Source organism: Balaenoptera acutorostrata, chromosome 6 (assembly GCF_949987535.1).
Source record: "Balaenoptera acutorostrata chromosome 6, mBalAcu1.1, whole genome shotgun sequence".
Lineage (NCBI taxonomy): Eukaryota > Metazoa > Chordata > Mammalia > Artiodactyla > Balaenopteridae > Balaenoptera > Balaenoptera acutorostrata.
In genome coordinates, this window is record NC_080069.1 from 111851224 (window position 1) to 111874135 (window position 22912).

The window sequence follows — 22912 nt, forward strand, 5'->3', positions numbered from 1 at the left end:
AAATGTTTTTTCCTTTCTGAATGTTTTTAACTTAATAGTTTCTCAGTTCTTTCTTCCTCCTTCAAAGAAATTCAAGCCTAGAAAATAGAAGCAGAGCTTAGGGGAGATAAATGGGAACTTAGGGGAAGTGAATCACTTTCAGATTCTTCTGGGCCACAGATTTTAATGAGTAAAAAAAGGACACAAAACCCAAAAAACCCCCAGTGGTTGCCTATTCATTCTTCTCTGTTGCTGCTACTATAAAGCTCCCTGCTCCCAAATCTCCAAACCCTCCCAATCAATGGCACTTTGCCCATGAATGTAATTGCTCTCATGGCATATGTTTTTAAAGTGCTTAATTCCATACTTGGAAAAGTAAAAATGGACAGACCTGGGCTTTAGAGACTAACGTGAGGATGGCTTACCTTCCTAAGAGTCACTGTTTTGAGTAGATTACAGAAAAGCAGGTCTAGTCTTCCCTTAATTCTTCCCCCACGACTTACCCTAGTGGCCACACTTTGTGAAGCACTGCATAGGGCCACCCCAGTAACCAAGGCCATGCACTACTTAACTCTTTCCAGGGGTTTCTTGGCTGTCCTTTGCACCCCATATATAGCACTGTCCACTGCCATTAAAGCCACCCAGGAATCCAACTCAGTCACCATATTAAGAGATACATGTTGGCCAGGGGAATATGTATCTGTACTTGGAGACAGATGAACCTATAAGGTCATTTGAAAGAGAAAATATCATTTGTATGACACAAAAACTTCACAGATAGCTGCATTTACAGCCCCTTTATTCAGAAGAAAGTTGGATTGTGACTTACAGTTTGTGGCTTACCTGGAGCTGGTTGCCACACTTTTCTTCAATATTTAACCAGACTGAGTCGGACACTAATTCTGCGGTCTGTTCTCCTGTAACAATGTAATAGACCAGGAGACGAGCTGAAGGAACCATGTTCTGTGTCACTGGAATGTTTATACTTTGATAATCTGAATCTGAAAGTTTATCCCTTGTGCCAAAGTGAACGATTTTGCCCTTGGATAAAATCTAAAAATAAACAGCAGTAGCAACGGTAATTACAAAAACAAAACATTTGCTTCAGGATGGAGCTTGGAGCTGGAGTAGAAATTATGTTAAAGAAAAAGAAAGTTAACACTGTATGGGCCTACTATGTGCCAGGAACTTTACATTTAATTAACTCTTTTAGTTCCCATAATAACCAGAAGGATAGGAATACTATCTCCATTGTGCAGATAAAGGGACTGAGGTTCAGGAATTAACTAAATGTCATACTGATTTCAGTTCAAAACCACCTAGCTACGAATTCAGAGAGCTAAAATTTGACCTCAAATCTGTTTGAAGTCATCACACTGTCATTAACATCTCCTTGTTTAGTTGATTAAAAAATATAGATGAGGAGGTAGAGTGCATTTTATTTTTCCCTAATTTCTGGCCTTAAGTTTTAAAGCCAGAGATTAGGTTCTAAATTGGAGGTGTAAGGTTAAAAAAAAAAACCCTAAAAATCATATGAAGCCAAAATGTCCTCAAAGATCCCTTAAATTGTCCTTAGAGAACAGGACTGTATATGTGGTTTTGGTACGTAGTCCCTAAACAAGTCCCCTAATTATTCATCAGTCAGTATGGTCCTCATTTATTTTTTAATTTCTTCTTCAAAACTGTTGAAAAAAATCATCAGCACCTGTTTGGCCTGATCATCAGAATAATTAATTCCATTTCTTGGGTAATTGTCAGGAAACCCTTAATCTTTTTTTTACATTCTTTCCTACCTTTCACTGACAGCCTTGACTGACACCTCCGTTTAATTTAAGTGATGTAACAGGGATGTTGCTGGAGCAGGTATGATATGACTCAACCCTTAAGAGCAGGATTTGGGTCCCCTCTCTTTTCCAATGAAATGCACATATTTTAAATGGGTCTAGGCGTGTAATCTTTGGCCATGAAGTAGAGCAGAGGTAATGTGAGAATTTAATCAGGCTCTCTCTATGGAGGAATCAGGCTGTCTTTGGTGAAAGGCATATAACACAGAGTCAGAGGTTCCCAGGTCTAATCTAATCACCACCTTCCTCTTCCCAGCTGAGTGACTGTAGTGAGTCTTTAACCTCTTTGTCCCTCAGTTTCCTCATCTGTGAAGTAGTCATGAAAATCATGCCCTGTCTCAAGGGCTTTTGAAAAACTGATTATCAAATTAGATGATGTTTTTGAAAGTGCTTTGTAAGAATATATGTAAGGGATCATTCTAACGCTTTTCTATAAGCAAAGGAAAATCAGGTGGGGGAATAGATAGATATAAATCTTTCATTATTATACTTACCAAGTAATTATAGTGAGTTATTTTGTCAATATATGGACTTCTGGGGGTAACAACAATATTCAGATGTTCTCCCACAAGCAAAGGTTTATAGTTTTCAGTCCAGTCAATATAAAGATAACTTTGGCTGAGAGATGAATATGCTATTGCTCGGTAATCTTTGCTGGCCTGATTTTCTTCTGGAAGATCTGGGTCCTCAGTCCTGACCTGAAAAGGAAAAAAGTAAAAAAAGATACATGGACTGTGACGTAATGTTTTCCGTGAAACATACATTTTCAATTCCTTTCTTTGCTTTATAAATTTGTAAAATTCACAACACCAAATTCTAAAGAAAAAAGAAATCCATTACTCCAATGTGTTTGTACAGCTGCAGTATCAAGTAACTTTACAAAGGCTATGGACAATAATTGGGATAATATGGGATTGTGGGCCATGGTGGGAAAGTCTGGTGAAGTGAAGAGAGAAAGATGCTCGTGGAACAAACATTGGCACCCTTCCTGAAGTGTCATGGTGAGTTGGGGACTCCTTTTCCTATGGGTTGGAAGGGTAGCAGTGGGGAGGTCCTGAGGACTGGGGACAGGAGTCGTGAATGGATATCACACAGACTCTCTGGCCCAGTTTCACTGTGAAGTCGTGGCACAGAGAAGGGCTTACAAACAGAGTGGGGCAGAAATGATATCATGGCACCAATATCGGCCTTCGACAGCAGAGGGGTTGGTTAATAGCTCATGCTCTGGAGTGAGATAGGCATTGGTTTGCCTCTTGAGTACCATCATTTATTAAGTCTGGATAAGTTATTTAACCATAAGAAAGGTTAAAAGCCTCTGTTTCCTCAGCTGCAAAATGGTTAGCACAATGCCTAGCACTTCATACGGGCTCAGTAGATGATAGTGAATCTATGCCTGCTGGGGTCATTGACATGCATTACTAACTTACTCATTTTTTATTTGGGATTGGGAACCTAAATATTATTTGCTGGGAGAGAAGACTATTAAGGAGCTCTAAGGTAGAGTGATTCATACAGCTGGAAAAAAAGAGAGGCTTCCACGTTTGGCTCTTTTGTGGCCCTGAAAAGAGATAAAAAGTTGGGGGGTGGGAAACAGAGAATATTTCTATCACTGATTTCCACTGCTATACCTATTTTGATACTTCTAGATTCTAATACAATCTTACAGATATGAGAGAAAATGATTCACCCCAAATAAAAAATTGATAGATTTATCTTCCTCAAGGACCATTCAATGAATTTGCAGATTGCCTCTGGTGCTTTTTTTTTCTTTTTTTGGATGCAAAATTGTGGAACTGTTCACTGGACTCATGTATAAAATCTGCCGCATTTGTTCTGCACATTGGCCAAAACACACAGTCAAAAGTACACACTGTCCCAGAAAATTTAACAGGAGAATTCAGCTCACTTTAAACTCCAGCACCGTCACTTCAGATGGGAGATTCACCACAAAAGAAGCTACTCCATCACTGGAACGTGTTACACTTTGCTTTGACTCCAAGTCGGATGTCTCCTGGTTTACATCGAGCATTTGTGCACTCAGGGTCACCGGGACCCCTCCTACCAAATGGTCAAGTGAATCCTTAACCTGCACCTGTTTGTCAGAACAGTCCAAATTCATTTCAAGAGCTCATCACTTCTTTTAAAGCATAACAATTCTGAAATAATTTTCCCTCCTCCTCACCAATGTATAAATTATTCATATTCAATTCAGGAAAAAGAAGCATTTTCTCAGCTTATATATAGAAAGGTTTAATCTTATTTAGTTAAATCATTCTTGAATGGATTCCCCTGTATATAGAGAAGACTCAGAATATAAATATCATCACATTAGGTCTGCCAAGTAGATGTGATAAGGTCTTCTGCTATTTAATTTCTGTGTGTGTTCAATTGGTTGAGAACTGGATAAAGGAAAAAATGAGGCAATCACTTCTGGGAATGATTCTCTTGGATATGAGAAATAATAAATGTATCTTTTTTTTTCTCAAACTCTACCTCTCATTGCTATGCATATGGACATATAGAATTTCCACAAAGATATATTTTATATTATTTATTTGTATATGTGATATGAAATATATAAAATATATTTTAAAATAATAAATTCTATATAGTGACATATTTTGTGATCTTGTATTATATATTATATTAATATACTCCATAATATATTATAAATTACCATATGCATTATATAGTAATATGTTATATATTATTAAATATGTTGTATATATAATAAGAAGTTATAAGCATGTCCAAAGCTTGCTTGTGGTCTAGTAAATTTTTTTTCTCTTAAAGGCCAGTGACCTACGGTAAGTAACAAATAACCCATTTTAATTATCCTAAAGTTGATTTTTAAAAGCAACACATCTTCAAAGAATAAAAAAATTCTACTCTAGCTTTGTAAAAGATAGGGAATAAAAATGTCCATTTTATAAATATAATAAAACATATATGTAATAGACCATGTTTTATATTATATATAATAAAATATAGAATACTAATCTTCAATAAAATATAATTAAAAGGTCAAATGAATGTTTTAACTCCATACTATCAGCATTTTAAAAAGGAAAAGTGGAAGAAGGAGAGAAAATATTGTAAAGGAGAAAGAAAAACAGAGAAAAGAGTCAGGGACAGACAGAAAGTGTCAAGATGGAAAGGATGGAGAACAATACAGAGAGATGAGATCAGACAGAGTTATGTACAAAGAGAATGCAGAGTGAAAAGCACAGAAATGCGCCCTCAGAGACACACAGGAAGTAAAAAATGGTGAGAGAAAGGGGTTTATTTTCAAGGAATGCTATCTCTGTCTTAAGACTTTTAAAGAGCACGTTGCCAAATAATTTTAAACTTTACTGTTTTTTGAACTATAAACTTATGGGGCTTTATTTACATATCATTTAATGCAATGCTCATTTAGGGAATGCTTAACACAGGCTATCTTACTAAATAGTGATACTGCCCTAAGGGTCGATATCATCCCCAAGGCTGAAGCTGGCTTGCAGTTTCCCACCGCCCACCACATAGTCGGAGGGGCAGATTTCACACACAGAACGAGTTCCCTCTGTGATTTGCCTCTCCATCATCCTTCTTTCGTTTGCCACCCCCATATTTTTAGAAAAAGATAATCACATTCAGCAGTTTCCCCCCATCATCTACCTTGACAGAAAATGGAATCCCAGGCTTCACAAAAAGAGGAGTAGCAACCAAATTCAGTTTGTAGGGAGAAAGGACATATTTGATGCCAGGAATTTCTGCTTCTTCAGAAAATCCACCTAAAGAAATGACAAGGATTATGTTGACCTTTTTTAGGAGTGTACTGATCTGTGTGGGGAGCTATTTTGTGTTCATATGTCTCCACAGACCTACTCATTCATTCATTCACTCCATTCCTGCACTCATTCATTTACCAACAGCAAGTAGGATATGGGTCTTGGTTCAGAGGGGCAGTGCAGAGAAGAGTCTAAACTCTTCTCAGGAGTTTCCAAAGCCTTACGCACAAGGCTTGTGGGCAGAGATGGTCCTTGTGGAAGTAGAGCAATAGGATTGGACCGAGGAAGGGACACCACTTTTCACCAGTGGCCTGAGTTTCAGTTAAATATGTATAAGGCATTAAGGAGAGAAGAAAGGGTAGGCCAGAGACTAAGGAGAGAAGAAAGGGTAGGCCAGAGACTAAGCCCTACAGGGCATTCACCTTTAGAGAGCAGGGATATGGAGAGAAGTGGAGAAGACATAAAAGGAGAGCTTGAGGTAGAGAGAACCCAGAGGGTCTACTGGCAAGACCCCAATAGTGTTTGTTACCCATTAGCTAAAACTTAAGCTAAACTATTAAGAGTGATATACAAAGCTCTAGTATCCCCAAACTCCTTTCCAGTATTACATCCCTAATACCCCTACATATATATCCTATACTTCAGGAAAGGAATAATCTGCTATTCTCAAAGGTCAAGCTTCACCTCCCACTCTTGGTATGTCCACTCTGTGAAGGGTGGCCCACTTCATCCTGGCTGTTATCCCTGCCTCAAAACCCTACTTATCTTTCAAGACAAGACCAGTCATCTTCAGGACACCGTTCTTGGTTGCTCAACAATCACCTAGGAGCTCATCTTCTTCTGAAGGTCAGTACCATTAAGCACTTTTCTTAGAGCACATATGGAATTCCTTCTTGTTCAGAGTTCTTTGTTTACTTGTCTTATAGCTAATGCTTGTTTGTAAACCACTTGAGTACTGGGATTACGCATCATTAATATTTGTAAGCCTGCATATTTATCAGCACTCTTTGCATACCTAATAAATATTGCTTAAACTGAATTTGTTTGTAATAAATTGAGAAAAATAAAAGTAAGAAAGAAACATTAAAACAATGTCAAAAACACAGCCAGGGCAGGGAGTATAAAGTCATCATCATTCTCCCACATCTATTGAGCATCAGATGCATACAAAGTGCTTAGTAACTCGATAATTACCTCAATTCTTCATTCTGCTACCCCAGAAGGACAAATTTAAAGAGATGGAAGGGGACTTAGGAATAATTTGGTCTAACAGTCATTTTATTGAAAAAAAAAGTGGCCTCAGTGTGGTTAAATTATTTGTTCAAGGTTGGTTGGGGATTAAATATAGACCTGAAAATATAAGTTACATTAGTAATCAAGACATATCAGAAGTAAGACAAAGTAACCCAACTTGGAGTAATAATTAATAACTATTAAAACCATTGGAGTGAGGATTAAGAGTACTAGACAAGGTGTTAAGAATGCTAAGAAAGAAGTAGGTGGAGAAAAGAAGGAGGAGGATAAAGGAGGAGAAGGAAGGAAAAGGCGGAGGAGGAGAGGATGAGGAAGAGGGAGGAGGGGGAGGACAAAAAGGAGGAGGGAAGGGTGAAGGGGAAGGGGGAGGACGAGGAGGAGGAGGAAGAAGAGGTGCTGTTTTAAGTGCTTTGCATATACTGACTCTTTGATCCTCACCATAACCCTATGAGGGATATGCTATTATTGGATCTATTTTAGAAACATTACCTCCAATTTTAGATAGAATTACTGACTATTACAGAAGAAAAGGGCTTTAGGATGCACTTTGTTCAACTCCATCATTGTACAGCTAAGGGGACGAAAACAATGATAGTAGTAATAACTTTCATTTGCATGGTAATTTATCAAATGTTTTTACACCCATAATCTCTTTGATTTTGATTCTCACTGGGTGAGAAAATCAGGGTGCCAGATGTTCACGTCAGATAAGGTGCAGACCCACTTGGAATACCAAATGGGCAGGTGTTATCCCATTCTTGCCAGTGAGGCAATAGAGACACAGTGACTAGGGGGTGGCACAGCTATACTCTAATCCCAGTTTTTAATGATGTAAAAAATAAAACTTAACTATAAAAGGAAGTAAACTGTGAAAGAACTGTAGAAATTATTTATACCTTGAATATGCTGTCTAAATATTTCCCAAGAGAAAGTTTAAAAAAAAACCAAACTCACCTGTAGACTCTATGACTGTCACACCAATATAAAGGTACTTGTTGTTTAAATCTTCTAGACTGCCATAGGACAATTCTTTAATTGCTGTTTCAGAGTCAAATGTGACTCGAGCAATTCCATCTATCAACTGTTTAAAGGGGGAAAATGAAAGAGTTATTTCACAGAAGAATTTATAAGGAAAAAATGAACAAAATGTGCCTTTACTAGCCTCTCAATTGAAGACAAATGTCAGAGGAATGCTTTATCGTCACCACTAAAGTGAGTAAATGAGTCCACAGTTAAGCCCAGAATGTTATTTTCTAATCTATTTGTTTAGAATTTTGACACGGAAGAGTCTTAAACATCATTTGATTCCACAGGTCTTTTTTGTACTAGCTGGCAAAGATGACTTCTTCCAATCACTGAGTCATTCATCTTTCTAGAGCTCTCAGCTTACTTTTGTTCTTAACTGAGAGTTTATGGGGTTTTATGATATTTACTTTGTACTTTGCTGCTTATATCTTGAAACGCTAATTTAAAAACACACAATGGGTAATGGGATATGGGGTTAAGTCACATGATATTATTTAATTATTAACCACAACAGTAAAATATATTTTGCCTTCTTTTTTCTTCTGAGATTGAGTGCTATGAGGCCAGGGATTTTGTCTTATGTAGCTTTAAATCTCAGCGTCTAACATAGAATCTTGCATTAAAAAGAGGCATTTAATTTATATCTTAAAGAAATAAAACTGTCTCTTGAAAGAACAAAGGCTAAATTACTGATGATACAAACTATGTGGATATGCAGCAGTGAGCAAAATGACATGAACCCTTACCATCCACAGTATAATGTAAAGAACACTGAATTAGAGAAAAGGGGACCAGGGCTCTACTCTGAGCTCCAGCAACCACTAGCCCTTAACCATGGACCAATAACTTCCCAGTGAGTTCATTCATTCACTTATAAATTTTTATAGAGCACCTACTTTTTGCCATGAATGAGGCTGTCTCTGGGCATACAATGGGAATGATTCAGACCCCCAAAGAGTTTTGTGTAGAGAATGATAGAGAAGTAAATAAACCATTACAATAAGAAGGGTTTCTCAGCACTATTGACATTTTGGACAGGATAATTCTTTGTTGTGGGGCACTGCCCTGAAGGAGTTTCACAGCATCTCTGGCCTCTACCCACTAAGTTCCCGTATGATCCTCTTCCCCAGTTGTGACAACCACAAATGTCTCTGGACATTACCAAATGTCCCCTTGGGGGTAAAAATCATCCCTGGTTGAGAACCACTGCAATAAAGTGTGAAACGTGCTCCACTGAGAGCGACTCAAGGCCTGAGGGAGTAGAAAGTGTGTCCACATTGAGACAAAGAATGAGAAGGAATTAGCTGGGCAAAGAAGAGGCAGGAGGGGACAAAGGGAAAGAGCATTCCCAAGCAGAAGAAGCAGCTCTGCAAAGACCTGGAGGCAAGAGAGACTAGGGTAATTTTGAGAAACTGGAGTGACCAGTGCAAGGGAGAAGAAAGGGAGAGATGGGCTGGCGAGGGGAGCTGATGCCAAGGAAAGTGAACTTTATCCTAAGGATAGTGAAAAACCAACGGAGGATTTTAAGTTTCAATTTCCACACCTATATAAAATGAGAGATTGGACTAGATGATTCTGAAGTCACTTTCCATCTCTAGCATTCATGATGGATCTTTAGGTACAAGTGAACCTCTTACCATTGTGCTTTGCATTGCTTTTTGCATCATTTCTTTTTGATTATCATTTAAGTCTTCTCTTATTCCAAAAGAGATATAAACGTCAGCCTCGTTGATGACTTTATTATAAAAATATCTGTCAAACAATCATACCATAAAATTGTTTTGCTAACAGGGTTACAATAATAAAATCTGGATAAAATATAACAATTCAAAATTACATAAAGCACTTGATACACTTTAAAGTGCCTTCCATCCACTGTTATATTTCATCCTCATAAAGCTACAATAATAAAGCCAAAGTACAGATTTTTATTACTATGTGCTAGATGAAAAAAACTGATCTTGAGGAGATCAAAAGAGTCAGGTCTGGGGCCCTTTCTTACAGGACACATCACTTCCTCAATGATTTTGATACCAGTGGAGAGCTGCTCTTTATCCTCTTTTATGTCTTTAAAAGCAGCATGTCCGATCTCACAGTTATATGTTCTTTTTTAAAATTCTAACTGCATATTTCCTTTTTTAGTTTAGAATTAAAGTAATAATAAAGAAAACTTTCTGCACAGCAAATACTATAGCAAGAGCTAACTTTCCTTATTCATAGTTTGAACAAAAAAAGTAAGTCTCTCCATTAAAAGAAGTCAATTTCTACAATTCTCTGTCAAGTGAGCCTTTTATGCTGGTTTAGATTAAGGGACAAACACTCTATTTGAGCAATAAATGCTAGTAAGAGAGGCAGTATAGGGTGGCATTTGAGGGCATGGATTCTGGAACGAGACAGGCCAAGTGACTTACTAGCTGTATGATCTTGGGCAAATTACTTAACATTTATGTACCTCCGTTTTTCCATTTGTAATGTGGGTATCTACCCACATTTGTATTTGTAATGAGTATCTACCTCATAGAGTTTTCATAAAGCTTAAATGAGCTAATATATACAGAGTGCTTTCAAAAGTGCCTGACACATATAGTTATATAAATTGGTTAATGTTATTAATAACTACAGTACATTGTCATTTTTAAATGACCTAAGCTTTTGTGGTAGATTGCTTGCAAAAATAACCCCAATTCTCCACCTCCCCATGTATCCACCACTTTTGCAGCTCCTTGGGTGTGAAGGGAGTCTATTTCCTTTGCGCTGGTCTTGTAATTTGCTTTGGTCAGAAGAATGTGTTGGAAGTGATGGTGTGCCAGTCCCAAAGTGTAAACCTCAAGAGGACTTTTATGCTCCCATTTTCTCTCTTTGAGCAGTGCTGCTGTTACAGGCTAGCCAGTTGGTTGATGAGAAACACACATGGTCCAATCATCCTTGTAGCTTCAGTCAACTGCTAGCCAGCTGCCAGGCATGTGAGTAAGACCTCCCTAAACCAGCTGGCCCCCAGCTGACCTGCCAACTGACTACAGGCACATGGGCGAGCCCCACTGAAGTCGGCCTGGCCCAGGTCAGCAGAACTGCCCAGCTGACTCGTAAATGGCTATGGTTTTAAGGCATTGGATCTTAGAGTAGTTACGCAGCATTAGCTGGCTGATTAAGCCATTAAAAATGACAAGAAGTGAAGGTTTCATATCTCAGTCCCAATATCCTAAGTCATGCTGGTTCCTAAACATACACATTGAACTTAAATCTTTAGGATTTTTTTCCCCCCTCTGGTGAGTAACCAACAAAGCTAAAATCAGAATCAGCTAAAATCAGTATGAGCTAATAAACTATAGGCATGGTGTCTTCTCAATCAGTCGGTTTCAAAGTCATGGAAGACATTGCCACTAAATCACAGATCTCAGTGATATATAAATCTATCAACTCAACACATTGTACACCTTAAACTTGCACAATGTTATATGTCAATTATATCTCAATAAAACTGGAAAAAGATCACACATCTCACTCTGGGCAACTGTCACCAGAGTTGGAACTCAGTTTAGCTAGATAATCTGAAAAAAAAAAAAACTTTCTTACCTTGCTTTTATAGTAATTTCAAAATTATTAAAGTCCTTATAACCAATGAAATTATTTTCTGTTTCTATTGAGATAGAAAAGTGTGGCATCACTGAAAATAAAAACAAAGAGGCAACATTACCATTTAATTTATAGTCTTTAAATCATAGCAACCAACTGTATTTCTGGATTAGTTGGATAAGCTGTTACATCAGCACAACATCCACCTTGTCATCATTATCATCAACAACAACACTATCTTTGGGGAGCCTCCCATTCTACCAATCAGAGGTCAATCCATCCTCTATGTACTGGAAGCACTTTACTTATACTTTGATTTCAGCACTTATTATAGGCAATCGATTATTTCCTCCACTAGAGTATTGGCTCCTGGAAACAAAAAAGACTATTCTCTTTTTATCTTTGTATGTCTCCCCCTCTCATCCTTCTCATGAATTGCAAATATAGTACGTGCTCAACAAATGTTTATTACTTTCAAAATGGAAAAAGAAATTTCTTGCTTATTTAATATTTCCCTTTTTTGTCTAGTAGAAAAATCCATCCAGTCTCCAAATTCCAACATAAAACTCTCACTTTAGTCAAGAAGAGAGAGCTTACAATTAGCTACAAGAAAGAACTTTCATGCAAAATTAAAAATTAGGGCAGAAAGGAAGGAGGGTTTTTTCCTGTTTTTGGAATCTTGATTGCCCAAGAGAAAACAATTTCACCTGTCAAAATGGCACTGTCTTCTCTTTATATTAACTCAGACTGTATACTGAGGCTTACAGATTCTATTAACCTGCACAACAGTTAGTAGAAAATTGGGTGATTGTATGACCTTGATATTGTAGACAAAGACTGACACAGGAGAGTAAGTGAGATAGTTGGCTTCAGATATGGCTTACGTGTTTTCTAGATGGTGAAAAACAGAAGAAAAAGAGCAACGCAATTTGTTGCTCTGGGCTGCATTCCTATGTTATTAAAGATCAAGGCAGATGTGTTCTCCCCAGGATATGAAGTAGAGGAAAATATTTCATCCTTTCGTCCAGTACCTAGGTGCCATGTAGCCTGCATACTCCTGCCAACAGTGATATACCAATGAACAAGACACAAACCCTGCCCTTAATGAGCTCACAGTCAAGCAGGGAGGACAGGCATAAACAAAGAATTACACAAACACCTAAATGACAGATGACAGTTATGAAAACTGATATAAATAAGTACAGGGAATCCTTCCCAGGAAAGAGAATTTAGGGAAAACTTCACTGAATAAATGGCTTTTCAACTGAGACTTGAAAGGTGAGTAGGAGTTGGCTAGGCAAGAGGGAGAGGGAGGGTGTTGCAGGCAGGTGGAACATCAAATGCAAAGTCACCATTCCTGGAGTGGTATAAATGAGGCTGAAAAGGAGGTGGGAATGAGGAGATACTGGGGACTTTTCAATAGAGAAATAACATGACAAAGTTTGCATTCCAAGGTTATTTTGGCTAATACCAAGCGAGAATATCTTCGAAGCAGAGACAGCAATTAGCGGGGGTTGCGGTAGACCAGGAGGGAGCCTGTTGGTAAAATCAATGGGTGGCTGCAGATAATAAGAGGTGGATGAATTTTAGATATCTACAAGAAGCAGCAAAAACACTTGGAGGAAGGGGGATCAGTCAGGATTATATGTTATTTGGAGCCTATAATTTTTAAAGTTGAGTTTCATTATAATAAATTTGCTTTGTCACCGTTTGTTAATTGTTAAAATTCGTGTTGTTTATTCGCCACATTATTATGAGTCTCCTGGGGAATAAAAAAAATGACTTCAAGAAAAAGAAAGTTAAATTTGATATCAGAGCACACAAATACTCTAGTAAACAACCACAAGAAATGGAAAGGTTAAGCTGTTTATATGTTAATTATTAGTCCATTAATATAATTGATTTCAAAATAAGAATATCTTAAATTTTTGGATCAATGTATTAGGAATTTGTGAGCTAGAAGGAAAATAGCACTGGACTAGGGGTAAGGAAATCCAAATGTTCTTGTTCTGTCACTAACTGGTTGTAATGAATTGAGTAAATCATCTATTAGTCTTACCAGGTTCTGTTCACCTCAACTCTGATTGTTTAAGTTTCTCCTAAAATCATAATTCTGGAAAGGACCTTAACTAGTCAAGTTCCTCAGGGGACTACGTCTCTTGAGGCTCTATAAAGAGGAAGACAAGTCCAGAGAGACTGGTGTGCTTGTTCAGGGTTACCTAGGGCAGCTAGAACTAGAGCCTAGGCATTTGGACAACTCTTCCCACCCCCTTGAGCAGTACTTCTAACCATACCTGCAAGTGGCCTCATCTTCATCTGGGAGTGATTTTGCATTAAGTTCATTCATGAAAAGAATTATTGCAAAAATACTAACTCTTTATAGGTAAACTTTTAATTGTCAGAAATTACCATATTCTTTAATTTCAAAATATGCGGTTCCAGTTGTTGAAAAGTCTTCTTTATATTTAGCTCGAATTGTCCACACACCATATCTATGGAAGCAAAATATTTATAATTACAGAAGTCATCAAATGGTTTTAATTCACCCAAAGAAAATCTAATCAATTCCCATTTTAAAGAGGGAAAGGTAAGTAAAGGTGCATATAGCCTACGTACTTTTTTTTCGATGACAGATTTAAAAGCAATAAACAGAAATAACTGAGCATTTTCAAGATAATAGAAATTGTTTAGTAATTAGTTTTCATACACTGTGATTTTTTTCAGGTATTTTTATCTCAATATAATAGCTTTGATTTGAAGAGCTTATGATACTTGAAAATTTACTAATCCTGGAGCTTAATTATACTAACATAATACTAAAATCCACCCTGTAGCAGAAAATCCATAACAATGTCTCTAGAAACATATAATACAGGTCAAGCCTATCCAGATGATAAAATTCACACTTCACATAAACGAAATTTTGGTTGGGGACAAAATATGGTTTGTTTAAAGAGGAAAATGATCTGAGTTTAACAACCTTCATTCAAAAATATTGACTGAGAACTGGATTAAGCACTGGAGATAAAAAATGAAGATAGAAGGGATCCTGTCTTCCCAGAGTTACTAGTCCATGGGAGTCCAAATTCCCACTTTCACGTTTAGTAGCAGATTGGACTTGAGAAAATTACTTAGATTCATTTGTGAAATGGGAAAAATAAAATCTATCTTGCACATTGGTTATGCAATCAATAAAGTTTAATATTATGGTTATCGTCATCATTTACACAAAGAACATTTATCAAGTGCCTGTTATGTTGAGGTGCTAGTGATTCAAAAGTGACCAATACGGACAAGACCCCTGTCCTCAAGGAGTTTACAGTCTGGTAGGGAATAAAAGGCAAGTAAATTAATAAATAATTACTTACAAAACTGAGATAAGTGCCATGAAGAAAATAAACACGAGAGTAAAAGGAAGAGAGAGACTACATTAGATAATGCATCCAGGGATAGCCTCTTTGAAAAGGGAGCATTTACCCTGTGTCCTAAAGAATGAAAGGAAGCCAGACTTGTAAAGAGCAAGGTGAAATACATTCTAAGCAGAGGGGACAACATGTGCAAATGTACTGGGGTAAGACAATACTGGTCATGGCTGACATAATCTGTCATGGAGCAAATGACATAAGATGAAGTTGGAGAAATGATAATAATTATAAAATAATTGGATAAATTCTGTGCTATGGAGCATGTAATATTTTCAAGGAAGTACAAAATTTAAAAATTATCCAAATTATTTAAATCCCCCAATTTCATCCAAATTTCTAGAAAATTTTCAGTACAGTGAATTAACTGCAAACTCCATTCTAGAGGGCAGACAAAAATGACCATAAAAAGATTTTGCTTTAAAGTGATATTGTAGTCATTTTATAGGTGCACTTATTTGTCCTCCTCTAAGTTCCTTGGAGACAGGGACTGTGGATTCTTTATTTCTGTTTTGAATTTCTCATTCCCGTTGTACTTTGCATATACCAGGAATGTGTTCACTAAATTTTTTTCACATTGGGTTCTGTTCTTAATCCTTTAGCATGTGGCCAAATGGAGGAAATTAATAACACCCTCCCTCTTGAAAACTGTCTTCTGGTATTCTGTGCAGTAAAGACTACAGGGGACCAATATTTTTACAACTCTCAGAGCTAGGCATGGGACAATACCAGCCTTTTAGACGGATAGTCTATTAGATTCCTTGAAGGGTGGAGGGTTGACGGTTTTCATCGGAAGAAAACAAAAAGGCCTGGGGACTGTTTTTTGCCTCTTCCAAATTTTAATTTCTATACGTAAAGAGGATCGGTAAGAAGTATTGGGAGTGGTTTGTTTGTTTTGCCAGAACCTGAGCCTAGCTTCTAATTAGACTTGAAAAGAGTTTGCATATCCTCATTTCACCTCCTCTTTGTTAACACTAGGTGGCTCCATTTGATTGGTTATCTACCTCCCAACCAGAAGTTCCAGATGTGCTTTTTAGAGAAAACTTTATTAACAAATACTTTAAAATACTTAGGGTTAGATGGAATCTTGAAGTCAGGAAAAGAGATAATTCCAGTATAATCATTTTCTTCTACCATGTCAACTTCTGATCCTTCAGGATCCTTTGAATAAAAACAAACAACCTCAAATCACATAAATCACATTTTAAAAATTAACTGATTATATTGTCTTTGATCTACAGAAATATTTACTAACAAATATCCATGTCTTCAAATTAAATACGAAGGGGGAAAATCATTTAAATGTTGTGAAATGCAAATATGGTTCATTTAAGCCACTTCCCTCCCTCTTTTTGGACCCTCTTCCATCTCTTGCCTCAGCAGAAAAAAAAAAAAAAAGTAAATCAGTGTCCAGGGTATCCTAGTCTCAGTTATCTAGAAGATTCAACTCTCTATTGTACGACTAAAAAAAAAAAGAAGTATGACAAAAACTGATGTTATAATGAACCAAATATGAACTTACATGCTTTACAGATACCTGAATCTAAATTTTGTATGTGTTCATCTGAAGCTTTCCAAAGCAAATATGCTGTAAAATGCATTTATTAGCTAGACATTTTGTAAGTTTGCAGTCTATGTCAATAGTTATCCACCACAATCTTGGAACACTCTGGATGCTTCTCAAGTAATTCATTATAAAATAGTCAGATGTTAAAGTTTGTGAAAGTTTTATGATTTTTGTAAGTTATGAAGGATTCAAGGTTATTCCTATACAATCCTCTTTTTCATTTGTGTTCTGTTAAGGTTTTCAGCTTTTTGGTTTTTTGAGTAGGAGGAAAGGTGCTGCAACCTATAGTGAAGGACCAATTACTAGTACACCTACTGTTAATAGGTGAGCAGTTATTTCCCCACAAAAATTTGTAGGGTTGTGACACGAATTGGGAAGACCATGGGAGTTTATTTCACACGTGCATATCATCTGTTACATATGTCATGGCTGATGAAAAGCTAATAACAGTTGATCTTTATCTCATGGGTTAGTACTATTTTTCATGTGTTAGTATGTTAGTTACTAAAGTCTAAACTGCTCAAGTGTATTGTACAAATAAAAAATCTCATACATAATAGGTATTCAATTAATTCTTACTGATTGATCAGTGTTCTTCAAGAAATAAATCATGAAGGATATATTTAAATGATTTAGTTCAAAACATAACTTGTTGAGATTTCATTTTCATGAGGTTTTTACATATTGTAGAGGTATAAACCCACAATTTTATACTCACAGAAAGTGTTCAATAATCATTTCCTGAACACAATGAGTTAGTATGGTATGAGGGCAGGATTATGGAACAGAGTATCTCATCCAAATAAATAACATACTTACTATGAAAGTTAAGACAGTTTCTCTTTTGGCTGGCTTCAAGTCATCATTCAGTGAATAAACTCTAACCTTTACTGTAAGAATAATTGATATCATCAAAAACTTTGCTAAGCACAGTATTTTGATTTTTTACAATAATCACCCTTAAAAGAGATGAGCCTCATTTAAAAAATTCAATACACAGTCATACATGAAAATTCATATTTAAAAGAAAGAAAAAGTTAGTTTGTAGACATATACATACAAATGATTTTTTTCTTTTAAAGAGAATCCTTTTGGATTCCTTTAAAGAGCTACTTTCTAGTGAATTTAAAGTACAGTTCACTTTATTAAAATATATTTACATACATCTTTTTGGGAACAAATATATAGTACAAAATTAGTTATATCTGTAATTAGGCCACTGTTTATAAAGAATTTCATAGTAGCAAAATAGTGGTGTCTACCATATGGTTATATCGGAGTATAATAAATTGTCTCATATTAAAGTTGAAGATTTTAATGGAAAATTAAGTAGTTTGTTTCAGACATTATACACTCTTACAACAAGGCCCCAAATTGTCTCTTATTGTTACTAAAGATAGCATTGAATTCTATGGTTTTGTTATATTTACTGAGCCAGATCCTACAATTGTTCTCTCATTGTTAAAAGAATAATGGCAGGGGCTCAATAACAATTAGTTCTCTTCCACTTCTTTCTGTCAGTTAATAGATCCCCACCTTTTAAACAAAAGCATCAGCTTAGCTTTTAACTCATAGCTGCTTGAGACATGCTGATCTAGTCCCTTCCAATGACATATTATAATTTCTCTAGGGTTTTACTGATGCTCAAATCATTTCATGGCCAAAACTTTAACCACAAAATAAAATTGATCCGATGCCATAAACCTTTTAAAGGGTCGGTATGATGCAAAGCTCTACACAAGAAGCCACGAGTTAAGCGCTCTAAAATTGGTTTCACTATACCATAAGATCAAAGCAAAATGCTCAGTAAATCCGTTCACTCTGCTGTCCCCTCACCCCTGTCTCCCTCCTCGAGTCCTCCCTCCTGCTTTATGAACATACCTGGTCCAGGCCTGAGCATCACTGGGATGCTGCCAGAGGCAATATGCCACAAAAGAGCTCAGGCCCTCGAGTTCAAAACTTTCGTTTCACTCCTGCCTCTGCCACTGTCTAATGTGACCCAGAGCAGGATACCTAATCCCTCTACACCTTAGTTCCCGCATCTGTAAGATAGGACTGCTAGCATCTGCTACATAGTATGTGAGCCTAAATGAGACAAAGCTTTTGCATAACCCGGCACATAATAACTAATCAATAAATGTTTATTATTTTTATTTTACATTATTTCTACGGCTACTACTTGTCCACTTTCTAACCCATTTTGTGTTAGGTTAGAAAATTAATCTTGTCTTCATAGCAATGGTGTATCAAAGGCAAGATCAATAATTTTTTTGTACCAAAGATATAGCTTATTAATTTTAAAATGTATATTGAATGCCTTCTATGTGCAGACACTATGCTAGGCACAGAGATATGGTGGTGACAAATCAGACATGGAATCCCTCTAATGGAGTGGAGGAGAGAGGCAAACACGAGATGACACAAGTAAATGTAAAATTCCAGGGGTAGGAAGTGCCACAAAAGACACTCCCTGGCTTTCCGAGTGTGGAAGAGGGAGCTTTGAAGCAGAGAAGGCTGCCCTTCATGGGACGGCACGTAAGGGTTGAGTAGGAGTTAAGAAGGCAAGGAAGGGGCATGAATATACCAGGACGAGGTGCACAAGCTTTACTGTGGATGGGAAAATGGTGTGAGAAAGCAACAGAAAAGAGGTCAGCTTGGCTGGTGTCCACCGATGAAGGGGAACATGGCGGGTGATAAGGTTGGAGGGGAAGGCAGGACACAGGCTGTGTGAAATTGAAGGATTTTGGTCAATACTCTGAAGTCCTTTGTCCTATAAAGCCTTGAAGATTTAAGCCTCTATCCTAAAGATGCTTATAAGAAAAATCCCTCAATGATCTTCAGATTAAATGTGTGCATTGGGACATTAGAGCTATAAACAGCAAGATGTAATCAATTTTTAAAAGAATTACTTCTCAGTAATTCTTTTTCTTCTGTGTAAATAAGGCTTTATGCTATCCCACAGATTAAATGATAATGGGAAATACTTTCCTAGTGCTTACTCTGTGGTAGGCAGTGTTTGAAGTATTGACACATATGAATTCACTTAACTCTCACAACAACTCCATGAGGTAAGTTCTATTATTATCTCCATTATACAGATGAGGAAAATGGGGCTGAGAAATATTAACTCACACAGGGTCACAGAGCTAATAAGAGCCCAAGCTGGCATTTGAACCCGACAATTTGGCTCCAGAGTCTGCTTTTAACCACTATACTTCACTACTTCTCACTAATGAGTCAATATTTATTTATTTATTTTTAAAGATTTATTTACTTTTTAAAATTTATTCATTTATTTATTTATTTTGGCTGCGCTGGGTCTTAGTCACGGCACCCAGGATCTTTGTTGTGGCACGCGGGATCTTTTAGTTGCAGCATGCTAACTCCTCGTTGCAGCATGCATGCAGGATCTAGTTCCCTGACCAGGGATCGAACCCCGGCCCCATGCATTGGGAGCGCAGAGTCTTACCCACTGGACCACCAGGGAAGTCCCAATGAGTCAATATTTAGAGGAGTGGTTTCCCTGGTGGCACAGTGGTTAAGAATCTGCCTGCCAATGCAGGAGACACGGGTTCGAGCCCTGGTCCGGGAAGATCCCACATGCTGAAGAGCAACTAAGCCTGCGAGCCACAACTACTGAGCCTGCATGCCACAACTACTGAAGCCCACGTGCCTAGAGCCCATGCTCTGCAACGAGAAGCCACCGTGCACCGCAACAAAGAGTAGCCCCCGCTCGCCACAACTAGAGAAAGCCCGCGCACAGCAACGAAGACCCAACACAGCCAAAAATAAATAAATAAATTTATTAAAAAAAGAAATTTAGAAGAAAGTTCTCTAGTTCTCCTCTATGATTAGAATAGATGAGGATACCACATCGTCTTACACTAAAGTTCCGACAAAGAAATAACATATGAGGCTGTTCTTAATTTATTTTTTTAAGATTTTTTTTGATGTGGACCATTTTTAAAGTCTTCACTGAATCTGTTATAATACTGCTTCTGTTTTAGTCTTTTGGCCACAAGGCATGTGGGATCTTAGCTTCCCGATCAGGGATCGAACCCGCATCCCCTGCATTAGAAGGCAGATTCTTAACCACTGTACCGCTGGGGAAGTCCCAAGGCTGTTCTTAAGGAAAGCCTTGATAGCTAAGAGAGGTCCCAGGCTCTGGGTATCAGACTACTTGTTGGACAAAGATGAGGATGCTAAATAGTAGGTAGTGTCAACAGGACCCAATTAATGAAGGTCCTCTAACATAGGAGGAACACAAGGGTATGGATATATTTGTTTCTGGGTATGATGTTTAAAAAGGGCCCAAGCTTTATGGGCAGAGACTATCTCCATGTACACCAAGTCATCTTGGAGTCAAGAGAGTACTATTCTGGCTATGATATTCTGTCCAAGCCGAAAGCAATACCCCACCCTCTCTAGGCCTTTCCTTTCTGAGCTGGTCATAACAGGAGCTCCTGCTAAAAAGGTAGTGGTGCAGGTCTGTTCCACTCCATACTATCAACATCAACCAATATGTAGCAGGTATGTCCTATCTGAAATGTTTTCAACAAAGCTGGCTGGTCCTGCCTCCCTTCCTCTTTCCTTCACCAGTAATATCATTATTGAAACTCCATAACCTCCCCCTTCCACATACAGTTCTCTCATAATTCCATCTCTGATGTGCTCAAAAGTTAATTCTGGCAACAGGGAGTGATGGAGGAATCGAAGGTTTTGCAGACACATGAACATATGCGGTCAGCATTCACACTTTTCTGTGTTTATTTTTGGTTCCTTGGGAATATATCCAGTCCATCGTCAATCCCAGAGTTTTGACTGGCTATCCTGCCCTTTCCCCCTCTAACAGATAAAACAAGAATACAAAACAATGTTCTAATAGGAACTTCCTTTAGGCAGATCCCCTTAGAAAATTAATACCCATATATTTCTGTGATTTAGTTTATTTTTTGCTGAAACATTTGATTCTTAGGGTTTGATTTGTTTTCTGAATTTGAGGATTAGCTCCAAAGTAATAGACCTTTTTTATGATCACTGCTTTATAATAAATTATTTTCTCATTGCCTAAATTATATTTGCAGTTACATCTTAAACTTGTTTAATAATAAGACCTAACACTACATTTCACAATTCTTAAATAGCTTTTTTTCTACATGGGAATAACTGATGAGGTAGATAATATAATTGTTAATTTTTGTCATTTCCATATGAATTTAAGATGTATATTTAAAATCAAATTTAAATTTAAATTCCGTTTAATTGTTTAACAATTTCTGTATGAATTTAAAATTAAAATGATATTTATAAGTGTAAAAATCACTGGGGATTGAGACTCTTTTGAGCAAGTTGGAAACCTATCGCCACTTAAATTCAAGTTTTAAAAAGCTCTATAGTGATATTGGCCAGTAATTTACTTTTTTTGTGGTATCTTTGTCTGGTTTTGGTATCAGGGTGATGGTGGCCTCATAGAATGAGTTTGGGAGTGTTCACACTACTATATTTAAAATAGATAACCAACAAGGACCTACTGTATAGCACAGGGACCTCTGCTCAATATTCTGTAATAACCTCAATGGGAAAAGAATTTGAAAAAGAATAGATACATGGACATGTATAACTGAATCATTTTGCTGTACACTTGAAACTAACACAACATTGTAAATCAACTATACTCCAATATAAAATAAAAATTAAAAATAAATAAATAAAACTCTTCCCCACATCCAAAGTTCAATTTAAATAAATGCCATCATCATTTACCCAGCTGCTCAAGCTTGGAAAAAAAAACCCCAAAACCTCTACAGTATAGTGTCAATCCCAATCCCACTCCCTCCCATCTCTCTAAGATGCTAGAGAGAAGCATCTTAAAATCTACCTGACTGGTGTGGAGTGTAAACAGGTTTGTCTGTATGAATGAAGAGGAATCCATTGTCATAGGTTATCGGCATTTTTTTTGATTTTGAAAAATGCTTTGATACAACATCCAAATACACATGTGAAACTGGGTCTTGTCCTCCAGACAATTGTTTGGGTTGTATCTGTAAAAAACAATGTTGATGGAAAAGAGTATAATAATTTTAAGGATATAAAACATGTTATTTAAAAAGTAGTATAGGAGCCAAAGTAGTAAATAAATTTTGCCCAAAGCCCTTCAATATCAAATGTCATAATCAACATTTAGCTTTAAGCAATTAAAAATCTTCTTGGTTTTGTGCTTCCCAAATTTTATATGCATTTAGTAAAAACTACTACTATAGAAGCTCTCTTAAACTTTCACTTCATCAGCTCGTCGGATTAGCCCATGTTCTCCATCCCCAGTTCAACATCCTGAGTGATATTCAGGACACTTTGTATTCTATCTACATCCTTCTGCTTCCACAGGTTGAGCAATGTGCTTTCCAATTTGTCTATGTAATTGTAATGATCCACTTTACACTGCATGATAAGCACATTTAATACACAGAAAGTAACAGA

At 37.0% G+C, this 22912-nt stretch overlaps 1 protein-coding gene across 2 annotated transcripts in view; it reads right to left on the bottom strand.

Moving 5' to 3' along the window:
• C5 (complement C5) overlaps positions 1-22912 on the bottom strand; it is an 80821-nt gene that overhangs the window by 51883 nt on the left and 6026 nt on the right. For both annotated transcript variants that reach the window (XR_009008655.1, XM_007178108.2), the window contains exons 3-14: positions 22314-22476; positions 17255-17325; positions 15938-16029; positions 13856-13938; positions 11447-11537; positions 9511-9625; positions 7802-7928; positions 5481-5596; positions 3730-3915; positions 2318-2521; positions 823-1032; positions 552-701 (exon numbers count right to left, since the gene is read on the bottom strand). Coding sequence is in view for 1 of the 2 variants with exons in the window: in XM_007178108.2 (XP_007178170.1) it covers positions 552-701; positions 823-1032; positions 2318-2521; positions 3730-3915; positions 5481-5596; positions 7802-7928; positions 9511-9625; positions 11447-11537; positions 13856-13938; positions 15938-16029; positions 17255-17325; positions 22314-22476 (1608 nt within the window). In the remaining variant the exon portion in view is untranslated. The remainder of the gene's footprint in view (positions 1-551; positions 702-822; positions 1033-2317; positions 2522-3729; positions 3916-5480; positions 5597-7801; positions 7929-9510; positions 9626-11446; positions 11538-13855; positions 13939-15937; positions 16030-17254; positions 17326-22313; positions 22477-22912) is intronic.